The sequence below is a fragment of the Ceratotherium simum genome, chromosome 2 (assembly GCF_057802395.1).
Source record: "Ceratotherium simum simum isolate JZ-2026a chromosome 2, ASM5780239v1, whole genome shotgun sequence".
NCBI classification, from domain to species: Eukaryota; Metazoa; Chordata; class Mammalia; order Perissodactyla; family Rhinocerotidae; genus Ceratotherium; species Ceratotherium simum.
The window spans coordinates 21,968,295-21,990,963 of record NC_141901.1 but is presented as its reverse complement, the minus strand read 5'-3'; the positions used below and the strand labels follow the sequence as shown (position 1 = coordinate 21,990,963).

The 22,669-nt window shown below is 36.7% G+C and overlaps 1 protein-coding gene across 1 annotated transcript in view; it reads left to right on the top strand.

The window, feature by feature from the left end:
• The window catches only part of KCNK2 (potassium two pore domain channel subfamily K member 2), a 132,034-nt gene extending 110,225 nt beyond the window's left edge, over positions 1–21,809 (top strand). The window contains exon 7 of the mRNA XM_004424912.3: positions 18,735–21,809. Within this exon, the coding sequence (XP_004424969.1) occupies positions 18,735–19,052 (318 nt within the window). The 3' untranslated portion in view covers positions 19,053–21,809. The remainder of the gene's footprint in view (positions 1–18,734) is intronic.
• The last annotated feature ends 860 nt before the right edge of the window (positions 21,810–22,669 follow it).

Sequence of the window (22,669 nt, the reverse complement as noted above, 5' to 3'; positions counted from 1 at the left end):
AAAGGTAGAACTATTAAAAGATGAAAATGAAGTAGTTTTAAAATGCTTTAATTGTACTTACTGATAACACAAAAACTTTTTTGCTCTCACTAAAAATTATTAATAATGAGAACTATATGTTTTGTATGCTCCGTTACTTTTTCAGATCTGGATTTAATACTCCATATTGTGGTATTTGCTAATTCTACTTCATAATGCAGTTTATTTTGATTCTTGATTTAATGGCTGTCGTGTCTGAAAAAGATAACTCATGTAGACATGTAGATCCAAATGCAAGAAGTATATTTTTTGATTTTTGGCTATTAAACATTGTTCTCATTTTTCAATATCATTCACTAATTGTGCAAATGGTTTTCTTGAGCTAGAAAATATCCATCTTCACTGATGTCAAACTGTTGTTTCTAAGGTCAGTCCACGTTTAATATCTGCTGAAACCATTTGTTTGGTAGATTTTTCAACAGTTTGTAAAATCCTTCTTCCAAGTTTGATAAGTATTAAGATGTGATTTGGTAAGTGGTGCCTCATTTGGGGGGACACATATAACAATGACAACATTTCCAAGCACTCATTTTATTTTATTTTTTATTTATTTATTTATTTATTTATTTGTTTGTTTATTTATTTATTTATTTATTTATTTTTGTGAGGAAGATCAGCCCTGAGCTAACATCCATGCCAATCCTCCTCCTTTTGCTGAGGAAGACCGGCCCTGAGCTAACATCTATTGCCAATCCTCCTCCTTTTTTTCTTTTTTCCCCTTTTCTCCCCAAAGCCCCAGTAGATAGTTGTATGTCATAGCTGCACATCCTGCTAGTTGCTGTATGTGGGACACGGCCTCAGCGTGGCTGGACAAGCGGTGCGCCGGTGCGCGCCTGGGATCCAAACCCGGCCGCCAGCAGCGTAGCACGTGCACTTAACCGCTAAGCCACAGGGCCGGCCCCCAAACACTCATTTTAAAATTTCTCCTTCCATTGTACACATTTAAAAACATTTTTGAACAGCAGTTGACATCTTATAAATCTTATATCCCTTAAAGGGGTAGATTAGATGGATTTGTTTGTTTCAAAATATCTTCCAGGTGGCATCCTACAGAAAATATTTGTCATCACAGAGCGGGTCATCAAATTTTAAGAAAGAAAAATGCATAGGTGATCTTTATGTGTTATGCCACGAGGTAACCAGTATGTTGGTGCCTAAGATTTTCACGGCCACATTCCATCCTATTACTTACTATTACAGAAATTCTACTATTTAAAGATCTCGGTTTTATAAAAGTAACCACATTGCTGATGTCCTCTAGCCCATACATTCAAATACACCAGAATATGCTGGCAGCAATGAAGTGAGGGAGCCCCTGTCAACCTGCCCATCGTGGAAATCCCGCTCTTCCCTCAGCATTCCTCCTTGGACCACAGGGACCAAGTGAGGGCACTAGAGTCATTCCATATATTAAATGTTAGTAGCAGCTTAATAAAAATAAATAATAGTAGAAGTCCTGTTCTTTTCTCTGCATTCCCAGGAATTTTTGTCAGCACATGGGGTGTATGCACAGAAACCAAAACCCAAATTTGATAATGTTATTTTCTGCTTCAGATTTGTCAGTTGCCTCACATTGCTCTGAGAATAAAGTTCAAAATCTTTCAATTAACATGATTTCTGTGGTCATGCACAATTTGGACCCAGCCTAACTCTCAAGTCTCATCTTGTGGATTTGTTAGAATCTTGCCACTTGGGCCTTCTTTCGGTTCTCTGAGTGTACCAAGCTCTTTTTCACATCAGTCCCTTCCCTTCCTGCCTGCTCTGCCCTGGCCTTGAACACTCTTCTCCACACCCATCATGTTGATTATGTGGGTCTCGGATTAAATGTCACATCTCTCCAGACATCCCATCTGACCCCTCCAATCTAAATTATCCCTCTTCCTTATATGGTCTCATCATTCTTTTTTTTTTTTTTTTTTACTTTGGCTTATTTGCACTTGATCATGATTTGTAACTAGGTACTTATTTGTGAAATTATTTGTCTATCTCCCCCAGTAGGCACCAGGAGGGCAGTAACATTTCTCCTAACCCTTTCCAGTGAGCCTTTACATCATGACACTCTTTGTCTGAGGTTTATGGCATTCTCCCATAACACTCTCTACCGTCCTCTTCTCTGTTATCTGCCAATCTCCTTGGACACGCCAGAATTCATTTGTCTCCTGGGACATTAATTCAACAAAGATTTATTCAGTGCCTACAGTGTGCCTGTACTGTGCTAGGCAGTTGAGATAAAACAGTACACAAAATGAAATTTATAAAACATAGGGCTTTGAATGTCCTTCCACTTTTAAAAATAAAGACTCCGTTTATAAACATCAATGTTGAATTTATTTCATATATCCTTTGGGGATTCATAACCTTTACTGGGTCACATACTCTTTGAGAGTTTGTTAAGAGCTCTGATCCCCTTTCCCAGTAAAAAATGCACAATTCCTAATAGTGTATATACAGTTGTAAGAGGTTCACATAGCCTCAAAAGCTCATGGTTGACAAAAAAAAAAAAAAAAGCTCATGGTTGGGTAACACTTCCTAAATCAATCATGTTATAGGATACCAAAATATTTACATTCTCTTCTTAAAACTCTGGGATAGAGGACAAGGAAAAGGTGAAATGGAAAATAAAGAAGTGAACTACAATTTCTGTCTCTGGAGGAGAAGGAAGTGGATTGGAGGAGAAAAGTTTTTCTCATTGCTGCCTAATACTATGGTTATGAAACACTGGTCCAGGACAGTGGTCTTCACACCTTCGTGTGTGAACTTCCTGAAAGTATTTTGAAAAGTGAGGTCTGTCCAGGCATATTTTTAAGTTAAAATCTAACATTCTTCATTTCAGGTTAAATAGTTCCAAAGAATTTAACCATCAGTGAACATTAAATACTGACGTTTAACTCTATTAGATATCTCTTTAACTGTGCCAGTGAAATATACATATCACAGTAATTGCTACCCAACATAAATCTAAGTAACACATGAAAAAGCTCTTCGCACTGCATTCTGTCAGATGGCATACAATTTCAATTTGTCTCATTACTTGTGATGTTGACTAGATCACATAAAGTACTGGCTGCCAGGCTGCTCCACTGCAAAGTTACTCTTTTCCTTGCGTAATTAATATGTATTTTGTAGGGAGGTACTTTGAGATTTTATGGTTGTCCATTTCATCATCAAACTCTCAATATATTTATTTATATCAGTACAGACTCATGGATTTCTACTGTACTCAATGGGTTATAATCTGTTACAATCATCATTTGTTTTGATCCTCCAGTTGACCCAGTGTTGGCCAGTGGGAGACCCTTCAAGCTGTCTTTAGGATCTGTTGGCATACCCCCATATTTTTTAAGGCAATTCTTTACTTTCTGACACAATAAGATGTTCCAGGCTCCACTTATAATTTCTTTGCTCTAGCGCCATAATCATTCATTTCTCCAAGGAGCTATGGTTTCTTTTAGTGGATAATAGTATTTAGAAATAAAGATTTGGATGCTCATTGCTGATGGGGTTGTCACTGCTCCCAGGCTGTGTGAGTAGACAGAGCTAAGGAATATATTTTATATTCATGCATATACATATTTCCATCTATATTTTATATCTATCTATATATCTTCAAAACCATGAGTTCATATGATATCTCTAATTCCAATCCAACACAAGAGTTCCTTCTCATTTTCTACATTTTTATATTTGTAATTCCTTTCTCTGACAGTGAAGTACCTGATTCCTGTTATTCTCAATCTATTATTTGATCAATATCCTTGTATGTAACCAGATTTGAACTGCCACTGCTACCACCCCCAACCCTGCAGGGATGCCCTCCCCACACCCTGCTGGTCCCCAGCACTATATATATGCTGGGCCTACCTGGTGTGGTTGCCCTCCTCACCCCCATCAGGCTCTGATGCCCCGCACTGAGTTGCCACCCATCGTGCAGGACTCGTCTCGTGCTGATCTAACTCTGACATTCTACACTGGCATGACGGCCCCCCACAACCCCACTGCGCTGATGCCTCTCTAGTTCTGTTCCGCCTAACTCCTTTGGGGCTGAGTTGTTTAGGAAGGAAAGTGGAAGAGGAAAGGAACCAAAACCATCTTTTAGTGGACAGGTCTTGTATTTCTATAGTGAACATAAAATGCCCTTTTGTTACAGTAAACTACTATTAAATCTAGGTTTCCTGAATGAGTTTTGAAACGTCATTGAATGTTTTGATTTTATTAAATATATAAAGGATATATTTTGTGGAGAATGCTTTTAAGATTTCACCCTACCCTTTCATTCAGTTATTACTTTTGACTCGGTATTTTTTGCACAGCTATACACTTTTAAGAACTTAAACAATAAATAGATGATTACCCCACCGTCACCCCCCGAATCATAGAGTTTCCACATTGTACTGACAAATATCTAGTTACTATAACTCAATCATATAAGAGTGCATGGAATTTTATAAAAAGTACATAAACTATTTTATACTGTTTTATGAATTTTAATATCCCCATCTTTACAATAAAATAAGGTGTTGTATAAGTTGGATGAGCTCCATAAAATGGATTATTAAAGAAACCCCAATACCAGACCAGTGGGGAGAGTTTCAAGGGTGTTCAGTGACACAATGACAATGTCTCACTGCAATGACAAAAATTAAGAAATTGAGTTTACTTTACAACACTCAAGTGAATGCTTGATTTTGCAGCCCCACACCATCATTAAGGCAGTTAACATTATACATAATACTTCCAAATTTTTAGAAGAAAGATATTATTTAAATTCCTGGTATTAATATTAGTATGATTATTTTTCTTGACATGATTTTTATTAAAACTATTGTACTTAATCTTTACACAATTATGTTAATATGTGTGCTATTAAGAAGTGGAGAAATTACTAGCTAAAAAAAGCAGTTTAGATTAAGGAGACCTTATGAATATTACATATACTTTCCTGAAAACCAGAGAAAAACATCATGTACTATTCTGTCAAGACAATGTGACACTTAGTAATCCATTTAGTTGTTGTGTTTTTTTTAACCTGGTCGGTAAAGGGAATAATTTGAATTGTTCTTTTTAACAGCGCAGTTCAACAATACAATGAAATGTCAATACTTCAGCAAATGAATTAATGATAATTGTCAGGAATTATAGTCTAGGCAATCTCTAAAATTGGAATGCAAAGTAGGCTTCAAATTATTTTTACAAATTTAACCAGAGGGATGTTTTCAACTCAGCTACCTGCTGTTAATATTTCACTTTCCTCAAGTCATTAAGGTATGTAAGCATCTGAGCGCTGAGAAAAGTAAATTAAAATCCCACTGTCAAAAGGGACAGGAAAAAGCATTGGTCAAAAATGAGAAAACACTTTTTAGTTTTATTCCTGGTGAAGAAAACTACTTAATGGCCATTAAATCCTGAATGCTCAGCTTTGCTTCAGGGAAAAGTTTCTCTATCTGTGGTACTCTGCTCACATCAAAAACAATGATTAGATCTACACATTAATGGAATATTTTTTTAAAGAAAAGTTGAAGCTCTTCCAAGCATTATCCAATACATGAGTTGGCTGTTGGTATTTGGAAAAACCTTAAAAAAACCTTACAGAGTTTCAGATAGAAATTCCTCATCCAGTTATGACTCCATGAAAGGGATTGGCTGACCGATAACAAGTTATTATTATTCATAGTTCATTGAGCATTACATGATAAGAAAAAGTAAAGCCAATTAGAAGATATAGATATGGCAGAGTAATATCTGTAGGGAGAAAATGACTATCAAAGATTGTAGGACCGAAAAAAAGAATGGCCCTGTATATGAATGAGAAGGGAGTGGTTGAAGGAAAATGATTGGTGGAATGGGCTTTGAGAGAAGGAAAATTTGAATTGCTATCTTACCATAGAGGACTGGCAGAGTTGCTGTTGCCACATTTCCAAATCACACGGCCAATTTCCCCTCTAAAGTAGCTGCCTGAAAATAATTGGAAAAAATGTTGCTGAGATATTTATCTTTAGAAATGGATGATTTAGAATATTAGCAAATTTTGATTATTACTCATCTATTAATGACCAAAACCCAAAACTCTATAAAGAGTATTGTAGAATTTCAAAGCTAATGAGTAATTGGGGAAAATAGGACAGTTATGATGCTGAGTGAAAAGTTGAAGCAGAGAACACTAGGTTTTCCAGTTTAATGGAAATGTACAGAAGGGCTAAAGACTTGTTCAGGAGGACAAAGCTCTGGGTGGTTCTGAAGGTCAAAGCGAAATAGAGAGTTAAGGTAAATAAACAAATAATTTAGATTAGAATTATTCTAAATTTGAGGAATTTCACAGGTTCCTCTAGATAAATTAAGCAGCAGATTTAAAATGAAATAATGTTCCACCTCTTGGTGATCGTTGAATTTTGTAGAAAACAGGACTTAAGCCAAGAGCATGGTTTAAAATTGTAGAGCCTCTTGCATATTAGCTAATATTCAACAGTGATATTTCAGGTAACCCCAGCTTGGGGGGCGGGCAGTGACTTCTACTGTGTGGAGAAGACACTTTTAGATGAAATGCACCCTGAAATCTATTCTCTTATCAAAAATCAGGATAGGATTATGTCTTCCTGTCGCAGAAGCATGGCTCAGAAATAGATCGGAGAGAAAAAGAAAATATAAGGAGGTACTGCTCATCACAAATCAGCTTTACTTTCATTGAAAAACAGATAGCTGGCATTTTGCACAGTTGTTTGGAGGAAAATAATCTTAGAAATGCAGTAGATAAAGTGTACAGCATTTAAAAGATCTGCAATTTTTAAAAAACTTTCCGACTGAGAACTCTGAAAGTTCTCTTTATGTCATGCTACACTTTCTGTTCCTAAGAAATGACTACTCCAATGCAGATTGGCTAGCGTGGAGACAAGGAGACTTGCAGAAGTGAAATCATTAACAAATATGAAAATCAGGACAGGGAATTAGCCTTCATCACATCTAGGTGTATAGTCAAGTATAATGAATTATACTTTAGTAAACAAGATAAGAGTTATGATTCAGAAATATTGATTCAAACATAAACAATTTTTTTTGGAATTTTTTATTTTTTAATTTTTTTATTGAGGTATAATTGACATACAACATTACATTAGTTTCAGGTGTACAATATGATGATTAGACTGATGTTTGTATATATTGCAAAATGATCACCACAATAAGTCTAGTTAACATCTATTATCATACATAATTAGAGAATTTTTTTTCTTGTGATGAGAACTTTTAAGATCTACTCTCTTAGCAACACTCAAATATGCAATATGGTATTATTAACAATAGTCACCATGCTGTACATTACTTCCCCATTCCTTATTTATTTTAAACTGGAAGTTTGTACCTTTTGACTTCTTTCACCTATTTTGACCATTCCCCACCCCCTGCCTCTGGCAACTAACTCTGCAGCTATGAACTTGGTTTTTTTTTATTTTGAAGATTCCACAGGTAAGTGAGATCATACAGTACTTGTCTTTCTCTGACTTATTTCACTTAGCATAATGCCCTCAAGGCCCATCTATGTTGTCACAAATGGCAAGATTTCGTTTTTTAATGGCTAAATAAAATGTTAAAAGGCTAAATAATATTCCATTGTATATATATATATCACATTTTCTTTATCCATTCATCCAGCGATGGACACTTAGGTTGTTTCCATATCTTGGCTATTATAAATAACGCTGCAATGAACTTAGGGGTGCATATATCTTTTTGAGTTAGTATTTTTGTTTTCTTTGGATAAATACCCAGAAGTGGAATTGCGGGATCATATGGTAGTCCCATTTTTAATTTTTTGAGGAACCTCCATCATATTTTCCACCGAGGCTGCACCAAATTCCGTTTCTAACAACAGTGCACAAGGGTTCCATTTTCTCCACATCCTCTCCAACACTTGTTATTTTTTGTCTTTTTGATAATAGCCATTCTCACAGGTGTGAGGTGATATCTCATTGTGGTTTTGATTTGCATTTTCCTGATGATTAGTGATGTTAAGCACCTTTTCATGTACCTGTTGGCCATCTGTATGTCTTTTTTGGAAAAATGTTTATTCAGATCCTCTGCCCATTTTTTAGTCAGATTGTTTGTTTTTTGCTATTAAGTTACATGAGTTCTTTATATATTTTGGATATTAACCCCTTATCAGAAATATGATTTGCAAATTTTCTTCCCCATTCCATAGGTTGCCTTTTCATTTTGTTGATTCTCAATCATTTTTTATTTTCTTTATAACATTAAAAATGAAAGACTCCTTCAAGGTATTTTTTTACTTTGACATCTGGATGAGAAAGACTCCCAGTGGCAATTGTAGTCCAATTCTGATGCATATGTTGATCAAATAAATAGCATTCCGTAGAGAACTCTGCCCTCACAAGGTTTATTTAGGGCTGGGTATGCTATACACTGAATCTGCACAGCAGATATTATAACATCAGTGAGGAGAGATTTAAGGGGAAAAACCTACTCAAAAATTTCTGCAACTCAAGAAAGTCAGCACTAAGCCCAGTGCCCGGTACACCGTAGATATGCAGTAGGTGGTTGTTGAAATGCACAGTTTCCGTTTTTACATACTTTCACCTTTAATGTCCTTACCTATATGCGTTCATTATTTTATATAGTTGTAATCAGAATAAAGTAATAATTTTATTTTCTTTGTCACTTTACTTAACACAATCATAGTAGTAGAAAATGGTTTCTATAGCTGATTTTCTCATAAACATTGACTTCTTAAATGACATTTATTAGTCTCAATATTATGCTGTTAGAAATATGGCTCAGAGACTATCTTCTTGCATATTTACTGTTTCCTTTCGTGGAAATTCTTGCCCAGAATAAATTTCTATGAATTATTGACTTTTATCAGAGGATATGAACATTTTAATGATTATTAAAATTGATTTATAAATCGCTTTCTCTTCAGGCTGTACCAACACACACTGATATAGAACTTATGCAAATATCAGCTTCATGTGAGAGCCCCTGAGAGTGTTTCTACAGGAGGAGGGCTGTGACAGTCAGTGGTCACAGATTTCTTACTAGTCAGTCAGAAGGTATGCAGGAATCTAGTTTAGTCAAATTACCTTGTTGGGTACTTTTATGAGGAGAAGAAATAAATAGGATGTATATTCTCTGTCATTAAGTTTATCATCTAGTTGGAAAGACTAAACTTATTTTATTAAATTACTCTACTCAAAGCACTGTCCAAGATGCTGCAATGTGGAGTGGGTAGGAAGGAAGGGTGAGCTTGATAAGACATAGGGCAGTGATCCCTATCTCAAAGAATCTGCCATGTAGTTGGTTGACTGGAGTCACTAAAGTGATAAATACCTCTTATGGTTACAAATGAGCTTCCTGTAAACTTCATAAGTTTCTAGAATAGTGAACTTCTATCTTTCTTAAGCCATCCTATCAATCTTATGTGATGTAGGAAAACTGCCCTAAAAGAGTTGGCATATGGCAACTGCTTGTTTTTAAATTATGTTGCTACCATTCCAAGGGCCCTCTTGGTATTATTTGAGATACTTTAGAGGACCTGAGACTATAGGGTTTGGAACCACTATTAGGGAGGCAAATACTTGGCCTCTGTAATCATGAGACTTAGCTACTTTGAAAAGCTGTTAGATGCTTAATAAGTGTTCATAGTTGCTGACAAAGATGTTAGTGATTCTTCTAAAATCAGTGTTAACCCTTCTTTAACTTTAAAGGTTACATTCCATAAGGATGGTGAAGCCCAGGTTCTGGGATAGCCTAGTCAGGTATTGTCATGCAAAGTGGTAAGGATGATGAAAAAGGTTAGGGGGCTGGTAAGGAGAAGAGAAAGAAAAGGAAATTTGATTAAAGGATCTATACAACAGGCATGATGTTCTTCAGTCCGAGGATGAGACACTAGTACATCATAGACTTCTTAGAATGGTGAGGAGGCTCTACAAAGACTAAGAAGTTTGAGGAAACATTCTTTGAATCCTTGCTATGAATAGATCTGGCTGCATCTCCCTCCTGAGAGGAAGAGGAGATTAACCCATAAGAGTCAGCCAGGAAGCCAACTCTTGTTACTGGAGCATGTATCCAAAACGTGACTGATTTGTCTGCCATTCATTGATTCATTTGTCCAAAAAATGCTTATTGAATTCCCACAATGTGCACGCTTCTAGGTTCTGGACATACTGAATAGGCTATGGCAGTCGTATCCTCTTTACTGCCGTGAAGCCAGGAGAGCAATTAAACTAGTAGTTGTAATAAACTGTGATGAGGGTAATACTAGGGAAGTACAGACTACTGTGGATACAAATTGCAAATGATCCTGATGTAGTCTAGGAGATCAGGAAATGGCTCCATGAGGATGTCTATTTTAGGATGAGTAGGAAACATACTAGAGAAGGACTGGGAAACAGTGTTCTGAACAGAAAAAATAGTAAGTAATGAATGAATGAAGGCAAAAGAAAGAGTGGCACGTTCGAAGAAATAAAAGAAATGTTTAGGATGGCCCCCAAGAGCAGAGTTTGAGAAGGATGGTGGTTGTTGGAGGCTGAAACAGTAGGTAGGCCTTCGAGCATATTAGCCATTTTAAAGAGTTTGGACTTCACCCTAAGTGAAATGAGAATCAATTGAATGGTTTTATGCTAGGGAAAGTACTTGATCGATTTGTGTTTATTAAGGGGCATTCTGACTGCTGTGTGGACAATGCATTTGAGGGAAATGGACTTAAGTCAGCAAGACTGATTAGGAGGCTGCTGAAGTAATACAGATGAGACAAAATGGTGGACAGGACCACAGTTTTGACAATGGGAATAGAGAGAAGTAAAAGGAATTGAGAGAAAAAGGTAAATCGCCAAGCCTCAGGGTTGATTTGATGTAAAACTGAGTGAGAGGAAGAATAAAGGATTATATTGAAGTTCAATGGGGGAAACTTAGTGGTTAATGGTGCTCCTCACTGTGATAAGAAATTAAGTAAGAAGAAGTTTGGGAAGTTAAATGATTTCATTTGGAGATATGCTGAGTTTTGGATGCCTGAAAGTCATCTAAAGTGAAGATGTTTAAAAAGCAGTCAGTTAGTGCTGGCCCCGTGGCTTAGCAGTTAAGTGCGCGCGCTCCACTACTGGTGGCCCAGGTTCGGATCCCAGGCGCACACCGACGCACCGCTTCTCCGGCCATGCTGAGGCCGCGTCCCACATACAGCAACTAGAAAGATGTGCAACTATGACATACAACTATCTACTGGGGCTTTGGGGGGAAAAAAAAAAGGAGGAGGATTGGCAATAGATGTTAGCTCAGAGCCGGTCTTCCTCAGCAAAAAGAGGAGGATTAGCATGGATATTAGCTCAGGGCTGATCTTCCTCACAAAAAAAAAAAAAAAAAAGCAGTCAGTTATACAGATATAGAATTCAGTGGAGAGATTAGACCTAGAACTATGAATTTGGGAGTCGTCAGCAAATAGATGGTAATTGAAACAATTGGAAGGATATAATCATCCAGAGAAAATGAGAAGAAAAGAACCCTGAGGAACAAAGGTAGTTAAGGGGAGGGTAAAAGAAAATGAGCCTAAAAAGTTAATTTAGAAGAATTAACCTGAATGGTAAGACACCACCATGAGGATACTGATCTGGAATCTAAAAGCAAAGACTGATTGGGAGGGAGGGAGTAGTCAGCAATGCCATTTGTGTCTATGCAGTTCAGGCAGGATAAGGACAGAGAATGGTCCACTGAATTTAGTGACATGGATGAGAGCAGTTCCAGTAGAGTTTAGAGGGCAAGTGACTGTTTGTAGCACGCCATTTTCTTCCTTTTCTTGTAAATCAGAACACCTGGGATGTGAGAACTATGTGCAAGTCAAGAATACATGGAATCCAGGGGAAGACCTCTTCTTTGAGTCAAGTGCATGAGCTGCAGGAACCTTCATTGTGATCCTTCAGGAGCTATTTTTGCTCATTTTGGGTCCTCAACTTTGTTAGTGGTGTAGATTGCTCACTTTTAGGGAGATGAGATACTGTTTGATTGAGTTATTGTCAAGATTTCTTTATGAAAAGTCAATGAAACAAAAATGTTTTAACGCATAAGCATTAATTTTAATTATCCAGAACCCCACAAGCATTTAACATTTCAGTCAAGAAAAATTTTACTTGTGTAAATGTGATATTTTCAGGACTTTATTTTTTAATTTCTCTGAAAACAAAGAAGCACCTTCAGAGTTTGAATATACAATTTTATCACCATTAACATATGAATCTGTACTAGGGCTAACTATGTGATATTCAATCAATAATGAATGTGTCCTTGTAGACAATTTCATAAGGTGAGGATTTTTTTTTCTGTTTTTTTTTTTTAAGGAATGGGAATAAGTAATTCTTCTTTATTTTGATGGCCTTTGTTTGGCTTTTGAGGGACTGTCCTTTATTCTTCTCTTTTCTTTCCTCCTTATTTTCAAGCTTTGAGTTTGAGTGGCTATCTTCCCTACGTCCAGTATCGTCAAGAATAGTAGAAAGATAAGGTACAATAGAGAGGGAAGAGATATCATTATTGGTTTAGAGAAGTAGTCCTAGTGCATACTTTTATGAGTCAATTTTCATTTTTTCCAGTCTCTTTAGGAAATTATGGCAATCTATGCTCACCCTAATATAATCTTCTTTAGGCTAGATTTCCATATAATGTGAATTTGCCTTGTACTTCTCCAAAAGATGTTTAGTCCTTAGAATTAATAAGATTTTACTGGCAAGACAGATTAATAGGCTGGAGCTAGACATCCAAGTTTGAATCCCAGCTCCGCCACATATTCACTGTGTCTTAAGTTTTTTAATCTCTCTAGCCTCAGTTTCCTCTTCTGTGAAATGGGGGATATAATAGAATCCTCCCATAGAGTTGTTATAACGATTAAATAAATTAGCATTTTTAAAAGAGCAATGCCTAGCACATGGTAGACACTATACATACATGCAGAATCCCATGACATAGAACTGTGTTAATAATGAGAGTTCTTTTTATTATGAGTAAATATTTATTGAGTTATATATGGAATTCTTTATTATATTTTACAATATTATTCCAGTTGTAGTAAAGAATACAAGGTAAACATAAACACTCTCTTGCTTTGCCCTTCCTTTGACTGAGGAAATACATCACCCGATGTATCTGGCCAGGATGGTTGTTCAGCTATATTTTTTAGGTATGCCTTCAACAAGCTCAAAGCACCTCATGACTTAAAGATCTGTACAACACAGGGGTTAGGCAGTCTGTTGCATTTTTGGTGAGACACGCAGAGAGACCTCAGGCCATGCTGTCACTGGATGCTTAGAACTTGTGAATTATATTCCAGGGAGAAGTGTCCCATTTGTTCAATGCTATATCACTTTTTCTGTATCTAATAGTCTCCTTTCAGCTCTTAAAGTACCAGTGGCAAGCCATATCATCATCACCAGCCTCATGATCGTAATTAGTAACTGTGTAGTCCTTTATATTTTAAGAAGACACACATACCGCTTGTTTCTCCCGTGAAATAGATTGTTATTAGCCTTATTTTGTAGATAAGGAATCTGAAGGTCACGAAAGGTAAAATGTCTTCCTGTGGCACACACAATGTGAGTGGTGGAGCTGGACCTGGAGGCTCTCATCCCTCTCCCCACCCCCTACTAACCACGCTTTCCCCTGTCTTCTGACTTTTTCAGCTGTAGCCCTTATGACTTCCAGAGATTACCTTTCCACCCTTGGGAATGCTAGAGAAATTAGAAAAACATGTCCCCCAAAATGGATAAGAATACCAGTCTCTGCCAGAGGTTGAGTGCCATTAAAGATAAGAAATTAAAGAAGTTTATGGACTCCGACAAGTCTGAGCTTCCCTTGCATTCAGCCTTTTCCTAATTTGCAGGAATCACTAATTTGTAGAAGCACTTGGCTCTACAGGAATGTTTGTGTGTGTCATTAGTGCAGCCTGAGAAATCGTGGTGACTTTGTGAAACTTGCTTCTCGAGAAAATTCAGATCAAATCTAAGGAAGGTTTTCATTCTTTGTCCAGTGTATCGTGACCATTTAAATTTCAAATTGCGATAGAGAAATGATTAAAATGTTTAAAGAATTTTCTATGCAGGTGCCAATAATCAGATGCATTTTTGCTGTGAAAGGACAGAGGTTACCTAAGTGTGCAAAAAGAGGAAAGAAGAGGACTACTGGGAACCCTGAGTCTGAAAACAGTGGAGATTAGATGGAAGTTTCACAGTGTCCTCAAAATCTGAAAATATTCATATCTTTTGACCCAGTGTTTCCACTTCTAGTAATACTTGGACACATTAGCAAAGATATGGGTGCAAGAATATTCACTGAAGTGTCATTTTCAATAGCAAAAAAAAAACAATCCTACCCAAATGCTCATCAATAGGGGCGTATCCATCATCCTATAGACTGCTAGGCAGCATTGTGAGGTAGAATAATGGGTACTAACAGGGAAAAATGACTAAAATTGATTAAGTGAAAAAAAAAGCCATTTGCAAAACAATGTGTTTAATGTAAGATTGTTTTTGCAAAAATATTAATGATAATCAAAATGGAAGAATAAGGAAGTAAGGTTAGTATACAGAGAAAAAAAACAGTTGGCAGTGTGTGCGCTACACTATTGCTTATTCTTATCATTGAGGTGTGAGATTACAGAGAACATGCATTTTCAGTGATATGGTTATTTATTTAACAGGTATTTATTAGAAGTCTGCTGCATACAAGTAACTATTCTAGGTGCTGAGGATACATCTAGAACTTACCTTCTAGTTAGAGGAGATAGGAAATAAGCAAATAAATAGATTAATATTTGAATTTTGGATAAGCAAAGTCTATTAAAGTCTATTACTATTAATAGTAAGAATACATTTTTTAAGATTAAAAAAATAGGAGAACATTACCAAAGAAGGAGGGAGGCAGATCCTGTGAAGGTCAGTAGCCTTTCTGCTCATGGAGGTAAAAGGCTGGTAACCAAAATAAAGCTATGGAATACAGATTTCCCCCACTATCCAAAAGTAGAGCATTCCTATGAAAACTTTTGTAAGCCAAAATGGCGTAAAGTGAAGAAGCAATTACTATTCATTTATATGGTAAAAATTTTTGAGCATTTCTCAGATGCAAAAAATACCCTACCAAATGACACATGAAACCTAAAATAACACGAACATGTAGTAAAAGCAGGAATGGTATGATAAATACACAGCCTATATAAAGTAGAATAATGTACGCACAGTGTGGTTTCACTTACCAGAATTGGGAAGACAGCGAGCACCCTAGAAGGCTGCGAGGTGTTGGTGGTGATGGTGGTGTGTTAGGCTGAGTCGTTGGAGGTTGGGGTGGTGGGAAGTAGAGCAGACTGGGTGTAAGAGAGAGAGGAAGAGGGTCATCTATTAACATATCATTGTCCTCTGAATCCGTCAGGGCAGGCAGGTCACCAACATCTATACCTTCTATGTCTGTCTGCCTTAGTGTCAAAGGTCAGGGTTCGTCGTCTGCTGTGGCTGATGTGGAAGGCTTGAAATAGGACAGTATGCTTGACAGCTTAGCCTCTATAAGGGCTTGCTGCAAAACAAATGCTGAATGCAATTTTTGCTTTTCGCCTTTTTTCACAAAAGCGAAATCCTCTTTGGATTCTTTTTGGTTAGCAAAAACATGTACTAATGTAGGTCTTTCATATAAGTGAAGTGGTGTAAAGTGAACTTTTAGAGAACAGGGGCAACCTGTAGGCCGAATTTTAGGTCCATCAGTTCTAACTGTGCCCCAAGACGTGAGCCATGATTTAGGGGCTTAGTCAGATGGATGTCCTCTAGGCAAGTGGTTGTTTTCGGTTAACCATTTGTGTATGGGAGGAAACCGAATACAATAGCTGATTCTTGTACTTTTCACAGACACGTATTTAATCAAAAATGTAGATTTTTCTCCTGTTTCCTTTATTATCTTAACCTTACTACTAGGAAAAAAGTATATTAGTCTTTGTTCTTTTTAGATTTAGAAAATTATGAATTCTCGAATAGAACAGGTTAATTCCTTTTTTATAAAATCATTGGTAAGATGGGACTAAAGGTCAGATGGCATTTTTTATTTTTCATGAATAATTATTGTTTTATTACAAATTGTAAATTTCAGACTGTTCAGGATTATCTGCTTGTAGTGTAAACTAGGAGAATTTAGTAACATGTTGGAAAGCAACTATTTTTTCAAGAACATATTAATCAGGCTTTCTTTTTGTGTTTGAGCACAATCTTTAAGCATACTGCAATTTTAAGTCTTTAACATTAAATTGAAATTGGTAGAGAAACAACTGAATCTCTTAACTTTTTATATTAAAAATATTATTTCAAACCTTTATAGTGTTCATTTATTAGTTCAATGCAGTTCGACAAGTTTCTACTGACTGCCAGACACTAGATGTTTTAGATACATCTATGAATATGGTATAGACTCTGAACTCAAGAACTCTTAGTCTAAACAGGAAGACAGGTAAACAGGAAAAGGATATAAACTGTTGGAGGGCTTATTTATAAGTGTGTATGGAGTAATTTAGTATTTCTTACCACTGGTCAATACTGCCTTTGCTTTTCTAACCTGATTCCACCAAAGCAGAATTAAACATTCAATCATCTCTTCTATATCTGAGTGTAGTTGGATATGGTCCCTTATAGGAACAGGGAGTATCTTTAGGCTAAATTGCTGTAAATTTAGCACCCCTTTCCCTGCAAGTTCCTTCTAAGCTGCGTCAGTGATTAAGGAATGATTGATCTAGCCAATTATGTGTGCCACAAAGTTCTCATTTTTCCAGTTTTGCTTTTTTTCAGAACCAGACCGCGATAACAAGCAATTCTTTCTTGTTAGGGCAATACAAGTAAGAAATAAAAGACCTTTTTAAAATAAAAAGTAGATCATCAAATGTGTGTGTATATGTGATTTTGAATGGATGAGGAAGAGTTGATCTGCCATGTGCCACCTTCCAAGGATATTTGAACAGTTGAACAGTTTCCATTCTGTTTTTGTGTATACACGCACACACATCTATGACTGTCCAAGTGTATGTACATGGTATTGAAATATATGTACATATATATCCCCTCTTATAATTCATATCTTTAGTATATATATTTAGAAACTGATTTAGCCCGTTCAGGCTGCTGTAACAGAATGCCACAGACTGGGTAGCTTATTAACAGCAAGCATTTATTTTTGACAGTTCTGGGGGCTAGAAGTCGAGGGTCATGGCACCAGCATGGTTGGGCGAGCGCCCTCTTCCTGGTTCATAGCCAGAGCCTTCTGTGTCCTCACATGGTGGAGGAGGCTAGGGATCTCTCTGGAGCCTCTTTCGTACGGCACTAATCTCATTTATGAAGACATCACCCTCACGTCTTAAGCATGTCTCAAAGGCCCCACCTCCTAATGCCATCAGCTTCGGGGGTTAGGATTTCAACATATGAATTTTGGGGAGAAACAACCATTCAGACCATACCAGAAATCATCAGTTATACTTCCCATATCAAAGCTTAAAACAAAAATCTAAAGATGTATTAAAAAAAAAAAAAAAAAAACCCAGGAGCTGTAGTTCTTTTCTTGCCAGGTAAGAAAGAACCCAAGTCACTAAAGAAATTAGTTCAGTGGGTCTCCCTAAACTGAAAGCAGAAGTGCTAGTAATAGAAGGAAATGGGAGAGTTGTTCCATGTTAGGAGATTATTCCAGGAGATATTCTACTTTATTAAATTCTAGTTGGTTAAGAAGATGATTAAGTTTCCCATGGGATTGGTCATGTTCTATTTTGGTTCCCAAAAGTACAGACATAATTTTAAAAAAGTCAGGGAAAACATTATGCACAAGTTTAGGACTTGGCTTTTCTTTTTTCTTTAACCTTCAAAAGAGAAATACACAATGATAAATACAAAGGCTTTTGCAGTTGGTGAAGTACAGTAGCCCAGCCATCCTATTAGATGTGTACTGTGAACATGCCTGGTCTACAGCTGAGGAAATGGCAGCTCAGACTGGTTGAGTAACTTCACTAACTGCACAATCATTCATTGAGAAACTATTCCTTGGACTTAACCGTTCTCCACATGGGCCTCAAAATGGACTTGCCAGTTCTCATATCTTTGCTTTCCCTGACAGCAGAAACAAAATATTTTATTGCTTATTTAGTAAATAGAGAATTCCTGAATGACCGGTATGGGGTTGGATACAAAGTTCTGGCACACACCGTTTCTGGTCTCTAAAACCTGGATTTACATAACTGCTATCAGAACCAACCAGGTCACGTGGGTTCACGTTCCAGGCTTTTACTGTGTCTTGCTGCTTCTGCTATGTCTTACTGCCTTTTCTACATTCAGATACTCCTTGAAATTACAGATGAAAAAAATTAACAACTCACGAAGTTTTAAAAAGTTCAAGATTGCCTTTTTACAGCGTCAGAAGTTTCAATGACAGGATTCACGTACAAAAAACAAGCACATCTAGTCCCTCTAATATAATTTGCTTTAGAGAGTTAAGTTTCAGTTCATAGATTAATTTTTACAGCCAATATAAAATGTAATCTTTCCCTGCACAGCTTGCCTAATTACATCAATTCTCAGATCTCCAGTATTACAAAAGGCTACAGTCTTCTTCTTAAAACACCAAAATAAAACGATCAGACGATAAAGCACACAAAATGCTGACTGTCATGTTGGTGTCTCTGTCTTTTCTCTGCGCGCATGCTCCAGGTGGGAGAGTTCAGAGCTCATGCTGCCGAGTGGACAGCCAACGTCACAGCTGAATTCAAGGAAACCAGGAGGCGGCTGAGTGTGGAGATTTATGACAAGTTCCAGCGCGCCACCTCCATCAAGCGGAAGCTCTCGGCAGAACTGGCTGGGAACCACAACCAGGAGCTGACTCCTTGTAGGAGGACCCTGTCAGTGAACCACCTAGCCAGCGAGAGGGATGTCTTGCCTCCCTTACTGAAAACTGAAAGTATCTATTTGAACGGATTGACGCCACACTGTGCAGGCGAGGAAATTGCTGTTATTGAGAACATTAAATAGCTCTCTCTTTGAAGAGCCTTAGGCATAGCCATAGGTGAGGACTTCTCTATGCTTTTTATGACTGTTGCTGGTAGCATTTTTAAAATTGTGCATGAGCTCCAAAGGGGAAAAAAATAGATACACCCATCATGGTCATCTATCATTAAGAGAATTTGGAATTCTGAGCCAGCACTATATTTTTGATGATGCTTGTTGAACGGTCCACTTTCTTTGACGAGTGGAATAAAACAAGCCGTGTCTGATGCCTTTTTGTGCCCAGACTGTTTTCCTCCCTTTTTTCCTAATGTGCCATAAGGCCTCAGAATGAATTCTAATTGTTTCTGGTAATAATGTAGCTTCGAGGGATCAGTCCTTAACTTTTCAGGGTCTACCTAACTGAGCCTAGATATGGACCATTTATGGATGACAACATTTCTTTTTGTAAATGGCGAGAAATTCTTATGCAGCCTTTTACCTAAGAAATTTTCTGTCAGTGCCTTATCTTATGAAGAAACAGAACCTCTCTAGCTAATGTTTGGTTTCTCCTTCCCCACCCCACCCCACCCCTAGGCTCACCTCTGCAGTCCTTTACCTCACAACTCCCGTTTGAATACTTGCTGGAAACAGTGTATAAAATGACTGAAATGATGATGCCCGAAGAATTAGATGGACATTGAAGCAACACTCAGAAACCCTAGCGTTAAAGGCACTGCAGAGAAATGAGGTGCAAAGATGGCCCCTCTGAGTATTTATTTGACTCAGGTACCAATGGTACATATATACAGTGTAATTATTACCAGGGTGGTAAAATTGGCTGCTCCCAAACAGTCCCTTTATTCCTGGCAGTATTTGGAATATATCTTTTATTAATAATGATACATTTTTTAAAAGTGGAAGAAGAAAATCCACATATATATATATATATGAATGATCTGACAGAAGAAAACTGTTAAAAATGGATATTTATTGGAGGTGATTTAAGACAATTGGTGTGAATTACTATTCTGATGAAGAGAAGATAGCAAAACAATGTGTTATGAACATTTGCTAATAAACATTATACTGCCAGCATCTATTTGCTTTTTGATGTATGAAAGGCTTATATGATTTTTTTCCTTGGGTGACTTTTGCCAGACAAGGGGAGGTGATGTGGCAGAGCTGGGCACAGCCCTAGCCTTCCGTGGGTGTGCCTCTGGAGTTGTGGCTGAACGTGAGAGCAGCAGTTGAAACTGGGATCACTGTGATTTTGCACATGGAAAAATGCAGATTGCAGGCATAATTCATCTCTGACATTAGAGAAAAAGGTGTAACAGCACAATTTACATCTTGAGAGCTTTTTTTTTTTTTAGATAGAAAAGGCTGATAATCCTTTTTAGTTTAATTTTATATCCTGTAACTCTTTGGATGTTTCCAAGATTCAGAACAAATTCAGTAAAGGCACCTAGTGGATTGCTACTCTTTCTTTTATTTTCATACTTAGATCTGCTGTACAATGTATATGTAATTTTTTAAATGCAGACAGAAAATGATTTCCCTAAATATAATTGCAAAACATTTCTTTTATTCTTCGAGGGGGGGAGGTGTCTGAATAAGGGACATTCAGATTAGGGTCTTAAAAAATAAACCCAGGATCTTAATAAAAAAACAACTTAATAGATGCTTATTTTCCAAAATTTAAATTTAAGCTAGAAATGTAAATATTCAGTTAACTTGTTGAAGGTACTTTTATAAACTTACAAAATTCTAACCAAAATTTTAGAAAGTCAGGCTCTTTTAGAAGGAAAGCTAAACCCATTTCCTCAGTAACTGTTCTGAAAGTTCGTATGGTGGAATGCACCATGTATAAACTGTGAATTGTATTGACAAATAAAGTTTGTAATTAAAGTCAGCATTTTCTGAGTCTCCTGCTTGCTGCTGAGAACTTAGGTCTGATTGTGGCTAAGTAGGACTCCAGGATGTCACTTTTCATACTGAGTTTTTTGTGGCTCCTTCATTCACAATATTCAAGAAAAATATTTTTGATGCAGTATTACTAGCCTTGTTAAATACATGCAGAATGTTCTTCTTGGTGGCTGTTAATCAAAAGTAAATATCCTGAAATTCCACTTTTGAAATATGATATTTTAAATAGCATATAAATTCAAGATTGTTTATGTTAATTGTGATATATCAATATCTTATCATTGTTAGACCTTGTCTTGACATTGAAATAATCTGAATGCTGAAAATAGGCACCTGAAGATTCTTGTAAAAAAAACAAACATCCTGGCAGTGTTGAAGCCTAAAGAAGGTAGTTGGCAACTAATCTTCTAGACCTCATAACACAAATATTTGGACTATAGCCCTTCTCAGTATGTCACATAAATTTATTTATTCATTCCCAAGCACCGTGATGCTCGCCTCGGTAAATGTCCTAAAAGTGGTCCCCAACATTATCCTTAGAATTGGGGAAAAGCTAAGAAAGCATGCATATTTTATCAATTTTGTTTTCTCAAGCTTTATTTTGTTTACTTGATTGATAAGATTTTAAAATAGTCTAGAATTTTCTAGTGAGTTTATTTTTTCTCTGGACCAGTTTAAGAATGAGTAGTTTTGCCCTGAAGGATATTTGAAAAAAAAATTAAGTGCTAGAACCAGCAAGGATCCGAAACTCTCTGATCTGAAATCTTAGATGTGGATTCTCTGTATTCACCTTACAACTATTAAATGTAGAAGTGATTATTTTGGAGTTCTTTCAATTTCCTGCATAAATCTCTATACTTTGCTACACAGTTCATGTCACACACCCTTTTCTTTTTCAATAATATTTCACTCTTGCAATGCAGGAAAAAGTGAAACTTCTAAAGACAAGGGAAAATTGAATAATTTGTGTCTTGGCCTTCAAAAAATGAGGGGGCAGTGTGTAGGGCTTTGTCTCTTTCTCTACTCCTAAGGAACATGTGACATATAAGACCGAATCCCACATCACTTGGTGTAAAAAATTCTGTAGAATTCTTTGATTCTTAAGGCTAGAAGTTCAAACAGACTAAGGGAAGTTTTAGATGGAATACAAAACAAAACCAAATTTAGACATTCCGAAGACTTGAAATAGCTGTTTATGTCTAAGAACTGGAGGCCTAGATCAACTTTTATTTTTGTTTTCCTTTTTTTAAAATAAATGTTTGCTGTTCTAGTAAAATCATAACTTATTTGTGGTTTGCATTCCTTATTAAAATGTGAGTATAAATTTGCTTTTGTAAAAAGTAAAGATGTCTCTATTTGAATACTCATAAATCCATTAAAATTAATATATGATTTTTGCTTCAGCATGAGTTTACTTAAATGTCCTTTTATAGTGAAACTTACTGGTCTTGCACATGCTCATGTGTTGGTTCCAAGATGGCCTGGAGTAACGTGGTTACTTTTGATAGGAACTTTTGAGAGTAACTTATTGTGGTTATCTTCATAAGGGGAAAGCTTCATAAGCTCCATGTACTTCCTTCATCCCACCCTACCTCAAAGGTTTATACAGCTTTTGTTTCACAGGTGATACTTGCCCACCTAGATCTCAACTACCCCTTCCTAAAAGACAGGGATTAGTTCCAATGACCAGGAGTTTTGACTTTTGTTTGACTCAATACCATTTGTTCACCAAGCCC